Genomic DNA, 15,804 nt, shown 5'->3' on the forward strand with positions numbered 1-15,804 from the left:
TAAAGGGTGGTGGGTGTATGGAACAAGCTGCCAGAGGTTGTAGTTGATGCAGGGACTATCGCAACGTTTGAGAAACAATTAGAAAAGGTACGTGGATAGGACAGGCTTTGAGGGATATGGGTCAAACGAGGGCAGGTGGGACTAGCGTAGCTGGGACATGTTGGCCAGAATGGGCATGTTGGGCCGAAGGGCCTGTTTCCACGCTGTAAGACTCCATGACTCTACGATTACATTCGAGCCGTCCGCAGTGTACAGGTATATTGTTGTTCACTGAGTTAGTGCTGGGGCATCAATCCTGTTATCCTGAGGAAGAATATTCTTGCTATTGAGGGCGTGCAGCATAGATTTACTAGGTTAATTCCCGGAATGGCGGGACTGTCATATGTTGAAAGACTGGAGCGACTAGGCTTGTATACACTGGAATTTAGAAGGATGAGAGGGGATCTTATCGAAACGTATAAGATTATTAAGGGGTTGGACACGTTAGAGGCAGGAAACATGTTCCCAATGTTGGGGGAGTCCAGGACAAGGGGACACAGTTTAAGAATAAGGGGTAGGCCATTTAGAACGGAGATGAGGAAAACTTTTTCAGTCAGAGAGTTGTGAATCTGTGGAATTCTCTGCCTCAGAAAGCAGTGGAGGCCAGTTCTCTGAATGCATTCAAGGGAGAGCTAGATAGAGCTCTTAAGGATAGAGGAGTCAGGGGGTATGGGGAGAAGGCAGGAACGGGGTACTGATTGAGAATGATCAGCCATTGATCGCATTGAATGGCGGTGCTGGCTCGAAGGGCCGAATGGCCTACTCCTGCACCTATTGTCTATTGTCTATTGTGTATTGTTATGCGAAAGTCAATATTGGGACACTCAGTCCTAATACAGATCGTCAATACTGGAAGATTTTGTGATGTACACATCCAGTCAACATTGGACATTTGGTGCTGTTACGCTCCGAGTCAAAGTGGATACTCCGTTCTGAAGGACACAATCAATACTGAGCTAAGACTGAGTGTTATTACACACTCAGACGGTATTGAACATTAAGTGCTATACTTGCGGTCACTAGTGAGGCAGTCAGTGCTGCAAAACACAGCCAGTAATGGACGTTGCTGTGCTGTTACACACCTCAGTCATTAGTGGGTTAACTCAGTCATGACCCTCAGTCATCACTGGGACATCAGGGCGCCGAAGGAAGCGGTTTATCGGGAAGCATCGCAGCCCGGTTTGGGAACAGCTCCGTCCACGACCGCGAGACATTGCGGAGAATTGTGGACGCAGCCCAGACCGTCGCACAAACCAACCTCCCCTTCCATTGACTCCATCTGCACCTCACGCTGCCTCGGCAAGGTCAGCAGCACGATCGAGGACGAGTCGCACCCCGGCCACTCCCTCTTCCCCCCTCTCCCATCGAGCACGAGATACAGAAGTGTGCACCGCCTCTTGCCAAGGGAGGGATAGATAGGGTGAATGCTCGGTCTTTGTTGCCCAGAGTAGGGGAAGTAAGAACAAGGGTCTCGACCTGAAACGTCACCCATTCCTTCTCTCCCGAGATGCTGCCTGACCTGCTGAGTTATTCCAGCATTTTGTGAATAAATCGATTTATACCAGCATCTGCAGTTATTTTCTTATAAGTAAGAACAAGATGTCTTAGTTCATGTGTTGGAAAAAAACTGCAGATGCGGGTTTAAATAGGAGGTGGACACAAAATGCTGGAGTAACTCAGCGGGTCAGGCAGCATCTCGGGAGCTGAGTTACTCCAGCATTTTGTGTCTACCTAGGACATAGATCACAGTTGATGTTAAGATGGGTTAAGGTTAAGGTCAAGGTGCAGGGGAAACATTCAATAGGACCCTAAGGGGGTCACACTTATTTACACAAAGATTTGTGGATATATGAAAGGAACAAGAAATTCGTGCTTGAGTTTATTATTGTCACGTGTACAGAGGTACAGTGGAAGGCTGTACGGAGTTTGTACGTTCTCCCTGTGACTGCGTGGGTTTTCTCCAGGTGCTCCTGTTTCCACCCACACTTGAAAGACGCATAGATTTGTAGGTTAATTGGCTTCGGTTAAAAAAAAAATTGAATTGACCTCAGTGTGCAGGATAGTGCTAGTGCCTGGGGTAATCGGCAGTTGTCATGGACTCCGAGTTGTGTCTCGTACATCTAAAGTCTTGTGATGGATGATATTGATAATGGGTATCTAAATGATATGCACCCCATTTCTCATTGTGATATCACTCACCTAGATGTTTACATAGACAACTGCACATTACACTGGCAGGCACACACACACTCACACTCACACACACACACACACACACTCACCCACACACACACACTCACCCACACACAAAGTCCACCTCAGGGAACATGAAAACCGCAGAATTATAAGACATGGACATTACAAGTTTCTCGGAGTCCCAGTGATAATAAAAATAGCAATGCAAACGGAAATTGTCCACCCCCCCGTTCCTTGCAAACCTATCTGAGCCGCGTGAAACGCAAGCCGATATATCGGAGAATGCTTAGAATACCGAGCCAATATTGCGTGAAAATGATGATCCAGCCACAAACACGGGTGCAGGTGAAAATGAAGAATATGGTGTCGACGTGCATTCAAGAGCGTAAAAGCCGGGTTGAATTGTGTGGCACACACTGGCCCCGTAGAGTCACAGTCAGTGTGGCCTGATTATAATATATACTGTGCAAACAAGTCCCTGGAATGGCACTTTAAAATCTCGCTGCTTAACACTCTGTACAACAGATACCAAATCCCCCTCTTACAAATGTGTTGCACCAGAGATCCCAGACGCAATGCAGAAAGACCACTGTGTGCCCGCTGTAAAGACAATTGCCAACAGTATATATTATAGAAGAATCGCAGATACTCAGAAGAGAGTTTAAGGCTCTAATCTCATCTCTGGCCTCAGATAATGTTCGTCACAACAACATCGGAGCTTGTTCTGATTCCTGATCTTCAACCCTATTCAGATTAGAGCCTTTGAACCACTGGATTCCAGTACCTGCTTCTCTAGTATTCAACACAGTGCCTTATGGTGGTCTACAAGCAAAGTCTCTTTCCTCCCATTCCCTCCCCCCCCTTTACCTCCATCTGTAATTGCAATCTCAGCGGTAGGGGTGACTTCGAAGAGAAAGGCAAAGAGGAAGGAAGAAGAGAAACAAACAAGATACCAGATTAAAAAAAAAGATGAACAGTCACATACAGTTAGAGAGTGAAGGTTGAATTGCTTTTTCTCGACACCTAATATTATGGTTGCCTGCTTGTGACGCACCCTAACAAGTATAGTAAGTATTCTGGACCGCGCAGAACACACAGTTAATTCCAAGGTCGACACAAAATGCTGGAGTAGCTCAGCGGGACAGGCAGCATCTCTGGAGAGAGGGAATGGCTGACGTTTCCGTTCGAGACCCTTCCTCACCCATTCCTTCTCTCCAGAGATGCTGCCTGTCCCGCTGAGTTACTCCAGCATTTTGTGCCCACCTTCGATTTAAACCAGCATCTGCAGTTCTGTCCGACACGCTGTTGATTCCTGCACACACGCGGAATTGCAGATGCTGGAATGCCGAGTTTAACACAAAGTGCCGGAGTAACTCAGAGGGTCAGGCAGCATCTGTGGGGGCAATGGACAGATGACATTTCAGGTCAGGGCGCTTCTTCAGACTGATTGGTGTGGGGGGGGGGGGGGGGGTGGGGGAGGGAGGGGGGAGGGTTGGGACATTTCCAGTCTGAAGAAGGGCCCTGACCTGAAACATTTAGATTAGTTCAGTTTAATTTACTTCAGTTTAGTTTATGGTCTCATGTACCGAGGTACAGTGAAAAGCTTTTTTTGTTGTGAGCTATCCAGTCAGCGGAAAGACTAAACATGATTACAATCAAGCTGTCCGCGTTGTACAGTCACAGGATAAAGGGAATGACAAAGTCCATTCTCTCCGGAGATGCTGCCCGACCCGCTGAGTTACTCCAGCATTTTGTGTTACATTCCTGTGACTAACTGTAAACATTCAATGAATATGCTTGCAGGTATTATTCAAGATTCTTTGGTCCTTTTGCGTCATTATTATTTTTTTGGCAGTAAATATAATGGTTATCAATATACATTTCAAATTTCACATTACATACAGAAAAGCATTGTACCCCCCTGAAGTATGTTATATGCTAATCGTAATGGCTTAAACCAACCTACTTATATCATATCATATATATACAGCCGGAAACAGGCCTTTTCGGCCCTCCATGTCCGTGCCGCCCAGTGATCCCCGTACATTAACACTATCCTACACCCACTAGGGACAATTTTTACATTTACCCAGCCAATTAACCTACATACCTGTACGTCTTTGGACGTACTTGTCAAACACTGATTAGATGCTGCCTGACCTGCTGAGTTACTCCAGCATTTTGTGAATAAACTGATTAGATTCCCTCTGGACTCACTTCCAGTATTGGATATTTTATACGTACACTCTGTGAATCTCTTGATTAACTTGTAACCTGCAGATCGCTCTTCATTGTCTGTGATTCTATGCTTTTTTTTAGCGGCACGGTGGCGCAGCGGTAGAGTTGCAGCCTTACAGCTCCAGAGACCCGCGTTCGATCCTGACTACGGGTGCTGTCTGTACGGAGTTTGTACGTTCTCCCCGTGACCCCCCGTGGGCTTTCCCTGGGAGCTCCGGTTTCCTCCCACACTCCAAAGACGTGCAGGTTTGTAGGTTAGTTGGCTTCGGTAAAATTGTGAATTGACCCTGGAGGATGATGTTCGTGTGCGGGGATCGCTGGGCGGCGGGAGCCTGTTCCAGTGCTGTATCTCCAAACCAAACCAAACCAAACCAAACCAAACCAAACCAAACCAAACCAAACCAAACCAAACCAAACTAAACTAAACTAAACTAAATTAAACTAAACTAAACTAAACTAAACTAAACTAAACTAAACTAAACCAAACCAAACCAAACTAAACTAAACTAAACTAAATTAAACTAAACTAAACTAAACTAAACTAAACTAATCCATCTTCACTTTTACAGTCCAGCCTTTAATTCACTCCACTGTTTCTGTTACATCTATACACTAAAACTCTTGTTTGTTTGTTTGTTTGTTCCTGAACTACAGCCAAAACGGTACACGATAGCGCGACAATTTCCAGCCCACCTTACTCACCGTCGTCCCTTTGGTGCTAATGGAAGAAGTTTCATTGAAATCGGTGTAATATTTTTTACGTTATTCACATTTTAAGGTTTAAATCTATCTCCTAGGGAGGGGGGGGGGGGAGAGAGGGAGGATAAGGGGGGGGTTGAGGGGGATGGAGTGGGGGAGTGGGGGAGGGGAACGGGGGAGAGGAGGGGGAAGGGGAGGGGACGAGGGAGGGAGGGGGATGGGGAGGAGTGGGGAGGAGTGGGGAGAGGGGATGGGGAAGAGGGAGAGGTTTGGGCCCAACGGGTTCACTTGATCTAGTTTTACTTAAGCCTCTTTGAATCTCTCAATTGATTCCAGACTGTGACTCATTTGATAGATTATCTTACAATTTAAATGAATCCATTCCTGTCAGAGATCAGGGGTTACGGGGCGAAGGCAGGAGAATGGGGTTGATAGATCAGCCATGATCGAATGGCGGAGTAGACTTGATGGGCCGAATGGCCTAATTCTGCTCCTAGAACTCGTGAACATGAACTTAGACTGTTGCCTGTTGTTTATTTGTGTCTATCCTTGAAAAAAAATTATTTGGTAAAGGTATATTTGTGTCTATCCTTTACCTGAATTGATCTGAAACATCAATTAAATCCGAGTCAATAAAACCTTCCAGGCCATCAAAAATTATTCGTATAAACTATCAGAACATCTTTTTTTCAGATAGAATTCTATACAAATATAGAGTGGAATGCTATAAATTGGTACCATCAATGTGATACGTCAGCCCTGGGCAGTAGAGTTTTGAAATGATGTTCCTTCTGTTCATTTTAACTTTCAACCGCAAAAGTTCTTGATTGTAGCAACACAAATTCCTTCTACATGTTCTTGATTAGTTTAGTTTAGTTTAGTTTAGAGAAACAGCGTGGAAACAGGCCCTTCTGCCCACCGAGTCTGCACCGACCAGCGATCCCCGGACATTAACACTACCCTACACATTTATATCAAGCCAATTAACCTACAAACCTGCACGACTTTGGAGTGCGGGAGGAAACCGTTGATCTTGGAGCAAACCCAGGCAGGTCACGGGGAGAACGTACAAAAGCACCCGCAGTCGGGATCGAACCTGGGTCTCTGACGCTGTGAGGCAGTAGCTCTTACCTCCGTGCCACCCTATTCGTGCCACCCTACATGCCACCGTGCCACCCTAGTTGTGCTAACACATTCCTAGTATCCAATATCAACCCATAATTCAGATTGGATTTCCTAGCTCACATACGCCCTTCTTATTTTAACGTGAACCATCTGAATTTTATACAGATTTTAAGTCAACAATTTATTGGATGTATTAGATGTATTGAATAGTGAGTGTCTGAATCCTTTCACTCACTTACAATCTGTAACTTATTCTCAGACATCAATGACATTCCCTTTATGCCTGCCCTGATGGAATCCCAACTTAATCCGGGTAAGATTCAACAACTCAAGAGGCCAGGACTTGATCCCAATCCCACCGGAGAATTCCACATTGGGGTCAGAAGGAGGAGAGGGTCTGCCTAGCCTGTGCAGAGCAAGTCTCGAGAGACAAGGTGTGGAAGCCCCCTTGCCTTGGCTGGACAAGGCAAAGACAAAATGTAGAAAAAAAGGAACTGCAGATGCTGGTTTCTGACGAAGATAGACACAAAACGCTGGTGGGTCAGGCAGCATCTCTGGAGAAAAAAGGTGGGTGACGTTTTTGGGTCGGGTCCCTTCTTCAGACTGAAAATAGAGGGTGAGGAGGGGGGGAAGAGTTGGAGGCAAGGACCGGCCACAAATGACCTCAGGCAGGGTGGTGCCTGGTAGGCCCATTATTGACTGGGGAAGGTGTGATATCAAGAGGGAAGCAATGTGGAGAACTGTGGAAGAGAGACACAAAATGCCCGAGCAACTCAGCCGGACAGACAACATCTCTGGAGAGAAGGAACGGCTTGAAGAAGGGTCTGGACCCGAAATGTCACCCATTCTTTCCCTCCAGAGATGCCTCTTTGTTTTCTTGCAGGGAGAGGAGATCAGGGATGTTGGGTGGACAAATGGGGAAGAAATGCAGCTGGTCCCAATCCTAAGAGAAAAAAGCTGAGATTCTTGGCCCTGGGATTGTGTTGGGGCCCTGAATGAGGAAACATCTCAAAGACCTGCTTTCGATGGCACTGGGAGGACGAGGAGAAAAACTGGAAAGTCAAGGCACGAATGATTGTTCCTCTGGTTTTACAAACAGACCAAACACGGACCAAAGTCTATCACCAAGCTTACCTGAGCATCGCAAGTCAACCAGGCGTCACTAATGACACTGAATTGGCCTAGTTCTCACTGTTTAGTTGGGTCACAGAAGTCAGTAAAAGATATACAATGGGGAGCCGGCATGGGGGGGGGGGGGGGGCGCCATGAAGCACAACGGACAATGGGGAACAATGGATAACGGGGAACAATGGACAATGGGAACAATGGATGATGGGAACAATGGACGATGGGAACAATGGACAATGGGAACAATGGACAATGGGAACAATGGACGATGGGAACAATGGATGATGGGAACAATGGACGATGGGAACAATGGACAATGGGAACAATGGACAATGGGAACAATGGACGATGGGAACAATGGATGATGGGAACAATGGACAATGGGAACAATTGACAATTGGGAACAATGTACAACGGGAATAATGGACAATGGGAACGATTTACAATGGGAACAATTGACAATTGGGAACAATGGACAATGGGAACGATTTACAATGGGAACAATTGACAATTGGGAACAATGGACAATGGGAATGATTGACAATGGGAACAATGGATAATGGGGAACAATGGACAATGGGAACAATGGACAATGGGAACAGTGGACGATGGGGAACCATGGACAATGGGGAGCCGGCGTGGGGGGGGGGCACCGTGAGGAGGGGGAGAACAAAGGGGGACCTGGCGCGGGGGATGCTTTGTAACTTTGTATGTGCCCTATACGGGCGAGTATTTGCACACCTTGGGTATGCAAGCAAAGAATTTCACTGTGACTTGTCAATAAAGTATTCATTCATTCATTCATTCATTCATTCATAAAGAAGCACATTTTGGACAGTGCTCCTTTTGGCTCCTTTTGAAACCTGTTTGAACGGACAAATTTATTAGCATCAACAGATCTGAATCTCCAAAAGAAAAAGCAGGATGGAACGGAAGGAGTTAAGCACATCAGATATTGGGATCACAAAGACCTTCCTATTGATGTACGAATAACAATTATACTATATTACCAGTAGAACAAGTGGGATATATAGACCTAACCTGGTGTACCTGGTCTGCAGTGTACATGTTCACTCTACCAAGGTACATGTAACAAGGTATTGAGTCTGTGAATACTCATTGAGTATTCACATTGTATGCCTGCCAAGAGCATAGAAAAACATACAAAATAAGTGCTGGAGTAGGCCATTCAGCCCTTCGAGCCAGCACCGCCATTCCATATGATCATCTAAAATCAGTACCCGGTTCCTGCTTTTTCCCCATAATCCCTTGATTCCTTCAGCCCTAAGAGCTAAATCTAATTCTCTCTTGAAAACATCCAGTGAATCGACCTCCACTGCATTCTGTGGCAGAGAATTCCACAGATTCACAACTCTCTGGATGGAAAAAGTTTTTTTCTCATCTCAGTCCTAAATGGCCTACCCCTTATTTTTAAACTGTGACCCCCGGTTCTGGACACCCCCAACATCGTTGGAAACGTGTAACGCTTCAGAGTAACACAATGGCTCTTTAAACTGAGAATAAATTCTTCACTCTTTTGCCCACAAAGAAAGACAAGGAGCAATGCTAACTTTGGAGAATGCCTGAAATAAAGAACTGGCGTGGTGACCAATTTTAGTGTTGCAGATGCGGGAGATGAACAGCAGGCCTTCGATAGGGCGGCACGGTGGCGCAGCAGTAGAGTTGCTGCCTTACAGCGAATGCAGCGCCGGAGACTCAGGTTCGATCCTGACTACGGGCGCCGTCTGTACGGAGTTTGTACGTTCTCCCCGTGACCTGCGTGGGTTTTCTCCGAGATCTTCGGTTTCCTCCCACACTCCAAAGACGTGCAGGTTTGTAGGTTAATTGACTGGGTAAATGTAAAAATTGTCCCTGGTGTGTGTAGGATAGTGTTAATGTGCGGGGATCACTGGGCGGCGCGGACTTGGTGGGCCGAAAGGGCCTGTTTCCGCGCTGTAGAATCTAAATCTAAATCTAAAAATGTGTTGGCTTTGAACATCTAGATTCAACGCACTGGTCACTGCAGTGTAAAGCTGAACATAGGTGAACCAGTTCATTGCGAGCGTGACCGTAAAACCTGTTGTTCTTATGAGAGAGTATCACGGCAGGAAGACTGGCGATTACGGGGTTGAGAAGGGGGCCATTCGCATGCACGGGCTGTAACGGGGATAAACTGCGCGAGGCTCATCCAAGTGGTGTGTGGAGGAAGGCAAGTGTAGTGGGAGAGGGGCGGTGAGGTATTGAGTTTGATAGGACTGAGGTGATCTTAATGCTCCATCATTGGGGGGGGATCCGTTATCTTTCAGTGCCTTCCGCCAAGTGGTCCCTGCCGTTTTTCACCGTTGCGAGCATTCTCAAAGCCACTTCGGCCATTTTGTCCTGGCACTGCTCCTCATTTGCGGGGGGGGGGGGGACACAAAATGGCGTCAGTGGAACCAAATGTCAATAGACAATAGGTGCAGGAGTAGGCCATTCGGCCCTGCGAGCCAGCACCGCCATTCACTGTGATCATGGCTGATCATCCACAATCAGTAACCCGTTCCTGCCCTCTCCCCCTATCCCTTGACTCCGCTATCTTTAAGAGCTCTATCTAACTCTCTCTTGAAAGCCATCCAGAGAATTGGCCTCCACTGCCTTCTGAGGCAGAGAATTCCACAGATTCACAACTCTCTGGGTGAAAAAGTTTTTCCTTATCTCAGTTCTAAATGGCCTACCCCTTATTCTTAAACTGTGGCCCCTGGTTCTGGACTTCCCCAACATCGGGAACATGTTTCCTGCCTCCAGCGTGTCCAATCCCTTCATAATCTTATATACGTTTCGATAAGATCCCCTTTCATTCTTCTAAATTCCCGTGTATACAAGCCCAGTCGCTCATTCCTTTCAACATGCGACAGTCCTGTCATCCCAGGAATTAACCTGGTGAACCTATGCCCTCAATAGCAAGAGTGTCCTTCCTCAAATTTGGAGACCAAAACTGCACACGGTACTCCAGGTGGGCCCTGTACAACTGGTGTTCAGACCGAGGAAGGAGCATGGCGTTATTTAATCCGAGGTTCCAGTGATGTTACCTTCCAGGTTCTCTTACCTTCGTTTTGGAAGTTGGGCGAGTCCAACACGATGGGCACTCCGTACCCCTGGCGGGTTTGGGCAAAGACGTAGAACCTGTACTTGGTGTTGGCATCGACACGTTCCAACTTGTAGGTGGTCATGTCGGGCGGAAGTCTGGGAATTGTGGAATTCCGCCTCGCCCGGGAGCCGGTTACTGGAAGTGACAAAGGAAGTGAGGTTAACAGTGCACGTTTTTCCTCATCTCGGTTCTAAATGGCCTACCCCTTATTCTTAAACTGTGGCCCCTGGTTCTGGACTCCCCCCAACATCGGGAACATGTTTCCTGTTTCTAACGTGTCCAATCCCTTCATAATCTTATATACGTTTCAATCAGATCCCCTCTCATCCTTCTAAATTCCCGTGTATACAAGCCCAGTCGCTCATTTCTTTCAACATACGACAGTCCCGCCATCCCAGGAATTAACGTGCTCTCCACGCCCAGGCCGGGACAGAGCGGATGTGGAGAGCACGTTTCCACCAGTGGGAGAGTCCAGCGCCAGAGGGCACAGCCTCAGAATTAAAGGATGTTCTTCCCAAAGGAAGACATGGCTGATCTATCTCTCCTTCCTCGAGATCAGGAGGAATTTCTTTAGCCAGATGGCGGTGAATCTGTGGGAATCATTGCCACAGATGGCTGTGGAGGCCAAGTCAGTGGATATATTTCAGGCAGAAACTGATAGATTCTTGATTAGTATGGGTGTCAGGGGTTAGGGGGAGAAGGCAGGAGAATGGAGTTCGGAGGGAGAGATAGATCAGCCATGATATAATGGCGGAGTAGACTTGATGGGCCGAATGGCCAGTTCTACTCCTATTTCTTGTGTCCTTATGAACTCAAAAAGCTGGAGTAACTCAGCGGGGCAGGCAGCATCTCTGGAGAGAAGGAATGGGTGACGTTTCCGGTCGAGACCCTTCTTCAGTGCTCTTACCCTGTGCTGTATATCAAAAATATAGAGATGAGAGGTTTAGTTTAGTTTAGTTTAGTTTAGTTTAATTTAGTTTAGGGATACAGTGCAGAAACAGGAGCCGACCAGCGATCCCCGAACATTTACACAACCTTCATATACGTACATGGGTGGTACAGAATGGTGTAGCCCGTGATAATCCCATTTGGTTGCCGAGGGGGAGTCCATTGCAAAGTAATCGATTCCAGGTCCGGTTGTCGAATCCTGAGGGAATCTGGCTTCCCAGGCACTGCGAGAGAAATTGGACAGAAACGTTAATCACCAGAGTTGTGACATTGTGAGCAATTTTGGGCAATTTCACACCGTGAGCAATTTTTGGGCCCCACATCTGAGGAACGATGTGCTGGCTCCGTGGAGGGTCCAGAGGAGGTTTACGAGAACGATCCCAGGAATGAGTAGGTTAACCTATGATGAGCGTTTGTCGGCAATGAGCCTGCACTCTCTGGAGTTTAGAAGAATGAGTGGGGGTCCACATTGAAACATACTGAATAATGAACGGCTTGGCAGAGTGGATGTGGAGAGATTGTTTCCACTAGTGGGAGAGTCTAGGACTAGAGGTCACAGCCTCAGAATTAAAGGACGTTCTTTTAGGAAGGAGATGAGGAGACATTTATTTAGTCAGAGGGTGGTGAATCTGTGGGATTCGTTGCCTGCAGATATTTTTAAGGCAGAGAGAGATAGATTCTTGATTAGTGCGGGTGTCAGGGGTTGTGGGGAGAAGGCAGGAGAATGGGGTTAGGAGGGGGAGATAGATCAGCCACGATTGAATGGCGGAGTAGATTTGATGGGCCGAATGGCCTAATTCTACTCCTGTCACTTATGACATGACTTATGACATCCGGAGACAGCTCCGAAAAGAGGGATCTTGATAGTTACCAACGCTATCAACAAGTTCAGTGGAACTAAACTCTCGTGTTGGATTAAATTGATTGAACGATAAAACGTGGAAACGTGGACCGAGTCCACACCGACCATTGGTCGCCCGTCCACCCAAGTCCTATATTATCCCACTTCCACGTCCACTCTCTGCACACTGGGAACAATTTTACAGAGGCCAATTAACCTACAAACCTGCGAGAGACACAAAATGCTGGAGTAACTCAGCGGCACAGGCAGCATCTCTGGAGAGAACCGACAAGCCTGCCCGTCTTTGGGATGTGGGCGGAAACTGGAGCACCTGGAGCAAACCCACACTGTCACAGGGTGCACGTGCAAACTCCACACAGACAGCACCCGAGGTCAGGATCCAACCCGGGTCTTTGGTGCCGCAAAGACTGGGCTTGTATTCACTGGAGTTTGGAAGGATGAGAGGGGATCTTATAGAGACGTATAAAATTATAAAAGGACTGGACAAGCCAGATGAAGGAAAAATGTTCCCAATGTTGGGGGAGTCCAGAACCAGGGCCACACACAGTCTAAGAATAAAGGGGAGGCCATTTAAAACTGAGGTGAGAAGAAACCATTTCACCCAGAGAGTCGTGAATTTGGGGAATTCTCTGCCACAGAGGGCAGTGGAGGCCAATTCACTGGATGAATTAAAAAAGAGAGCTAGATAGAGCTCGATGGGCTAATGGAATCAAGGGATATGGGGAGAAGGCAGGCACGGGTTACTGATTGTGGATGATCAGCCATGATCATATTGAATGGCGGTGCTGGCTCGAAGTGCCAAATGGCCTCCTCCTGCACCTATGTTTGACGTGTCTATGTTTCTATGTAAAGCAGGGGCTCTATAAACTGCCCCACAACGTTGTCCGCTTCATAACTGTGTTCTCAAACTACTGTAATTTGGTAAGAAATTTTAAAGAGGATGGAGACAAATTATTTAGATGATTAGTCTGGGGCACTTCAGATCGGTCGTCCAATTGCTGGACAAAAAAATTGTACTTGGTCAAAGATACAAAATTCCACACAAGGTTGGATCAGCGGTAGAGTTGCTGCCTCACAGCGCCAGAGACCCCGGTTCAACCCTGACCACAGGTGCTGTCTGTACGGAGTTTGCACGTTCTCCCCCTGACCTGCGTGGGTTTTCTCCAGGATCTTTGATTCTCTCCCACACTCCTAAGACGTACAGGTCTGTAGGTTAATTAGCTTGGTGTAAGTGTAAATTGTCCCTGGTGTGTGTAGTGTTCATGTTCAGGGATCGCTGGTCTGCGCCTGTTTCTGCACTGTATTTCTAAACTAAACGAATCAAAGCCTCTCGTCTCGATATTTTTGATATACAGCACAGGGTAAAAGTGTTGAAGAAGGCTCTCGACCCAAAACGTCACCCATTCCTTCTCTCCAGAGATGCTGCCTGTCCCACTGAGTTACTCCAGCTTTTTAAGGTCATAAGGATCAGGAGTAGAATTAGGCCATTCGGCCCATCAAGTCTATTCTGCCATTTAATCATGGCTGATCAATCTCTCCCTCCTAACCCCATTCTCCTGCCTTCTCCTCTTAACCTCTGACACCCGCACTAATCAAGAATCTATCTGTCTCTGCCTTAAAAATATCCACTGACTTGGCCTCCACAGCCTTCTGTGGCAATGAATCCCACAGATTCACCACCCTCTGTCTGAAGGAGTTGCTCCTCATCTCCTTCCTAAAGGAATGCCCTTTACTTCTGAGGCTGTGACCCGCTGGTCTGGTTGGTTGATGTGGCTGGTAGATCTGCTGCACTGATCAAGATCTATCTTCGGTGTCTACCTTGGGCTCAAACCATCGTCTGCAGTTCCTTCCTGCGCAGACGAAGGGTTGGCTGGTCTCCTGGGCGGGGTCGCCACCTACCTCCCTCCGTGGTGTTGATGGCAAACACCTCGCTCCAGCCGCCAGCGCCCCTGCCGTTGACAGCGGCCACCTGCAGCTTGTAGACGCTGTACGGTTGCAAGCCCGACACCACGGCATGCGACCGCCGGCTTTGGGAGTCCATCACCTTCATGCGTGACCTGTGCCGGCTGGTCTTCAGCAGACTGCCCTCGTTCCAGTACTGAACCTGTGCACGAGAAGACACCCAGTTAGATTGCCCCTACCTTCTGCGATAGGTTGGACACCGGCCTACATTCACTGGGATTTAGAAAGGACGAGAGGGGATCTTAGCGAAACATGTAAAATTAGAAACATAGAAAATAGGTGCAGGAGGAGGCCATTTGGCCCTTCGAGCCAGCACGGCCATCCCTTAAAATTCTTAAGGGATTGGACAGGCTAGATGCAGGAAAAAAATGTTCCCCATGTTGGGGGAGTCCAGAGTCCAGGATCACAGTGTAAGAATAAATGGGTAGGCCATTTAATACTGAGGTGAGGACAAACCTTTTTCACCCAGAGAGTTGTGAATCTGTGGAATTTCCTGCCTCAGAAGGCAATGGAGGCCAATTCACTGGATGTTTTCAAGAGAGAGCTAGATATAGCTTGTAGGGCTAACGGAATCAAAGGATATGGGGAGAAAGCAGGAACGGGGCACTGATTTTGGATGATCAGCCATGATCATATTGAATGGCGGTACTGGCTCGAAGGGCCGAATGGCCTCCTCCTGCACCTATGTTCTATGTTTCTTTGTAACTTGGCGGGTCAGGCGGCATCCCTGGAGAAAATAGATAAAGTCTCAGAGTCATAGAGTGATACAGCGTGGAAACAGGTCCTTCGGCCCATCTTGCCCACACCGGCCAACATGTTCCACCTACATTAGTCCCACCTGCCTGAGTTTGGCCCATTTCCCTCCAAACCTGTCCAAAGCTGTCCAATTCATAGATAGAGAACATTTCAGGTCAGGACCTTTCTTCACTCTGACTGAATCATTACATTGAACCATGAAGGCATGGAGTGTATAATATTCTGGATTATAATAGACCATCTAGCTAGGAAGCCATTGATTAAACTGGCTGCTGAGAGGAGTCGGGTCTTCCTCCCACAGCTCTGCTGAGGGCAGGTTAGGCACTGGGAAGACACAAAATGCTGGAGTAACTCAGCGGGTCAGGCAGCATCACTGGAGAACATGGATAGGTGACGTTTCAGGTCGGGACTCTTCTTCAGACTGATTCTTAGTCAGTAAATCGGCCTGAAGAAGGGTCCCGACCCGAAACATCACCAATCCATGTTAGAGTCATCGAGACATACTCATAGAGTGATATAGTGTGGCAACAGGCCCTTTGGCCCAACTTGCCCACACCGGCCAACATGTCCCACCTGCTCGTGTTTGGTCCATATCTCTCAAAACCTGTCCTATCCATGTACCTGTCTAACTGTTTCTTAAATGTTGGGATGGTCCCAGCCTCTACGACCTCCTGTGGCAGCTTGCACCAAACACCCACCACCATTTGTGTGAAAATAGTTACCC

General features: G+C 47.4%; 1 protein-coding gene across 17 annotated transcripts in view; it reads right to left on the minus strand.

Moving 5' to 3' along the window:
* nfasca (neurofascin homolog (chicken) a) overlaps positions 1-15,804 on the minus strand; it is a 180,438-nt gene that overhangs the window by 45,151 nt on the left and 119,483 nt on the right. For 15 of the 17 annotated variants that reach the window (XR_013548864.1, XM_078420937.1, XM_078420944.1 and 12 more), the window contains 4 exons: positions 14,262-14,466; positions 11,602-11,724; positions 10,511-10,687; positions 3,103-3,138 (listed from right to left, as the gene is read on the minus strand). Coding sequence is in view for 16 of the 17 variants with exons in the window: in XM_078420937.1 (XP_078277063.1) it covers positions 3,103-3,138; positions 10,511-10,687; positions 11,602-11,724; positions 14,262-14,466 (541 nt within the window). In the remaining variant the exon portion in view is untranslated. The remainder of the gene's footprint in view (positions 1-3,102; positions 3,139-10,510; positions 10,688-11,601; positions 11,725-14,261; positions 14,467-15,804) is intronic. The other 2 variants (XM_078420951.1, XM_078420949.1) reach the window with 1 other exon arrangement.

Source organism: Rhinoraja longicauda, chromosome 24 (assembly GCF_053455715.1).
Source record: "Rhinoraja longicauda isolate Sanriku21f chromosome 24, sRhiLon1.1, whole genome shotgun sequence".
Classification (NCBI taxonomy): Eukaryota; Metazoa; Chordata; class Chondrichthyes; order Rajiformes; family Arhynchobatidae; genus Rhinoraja; species Rhinoraja longicauda.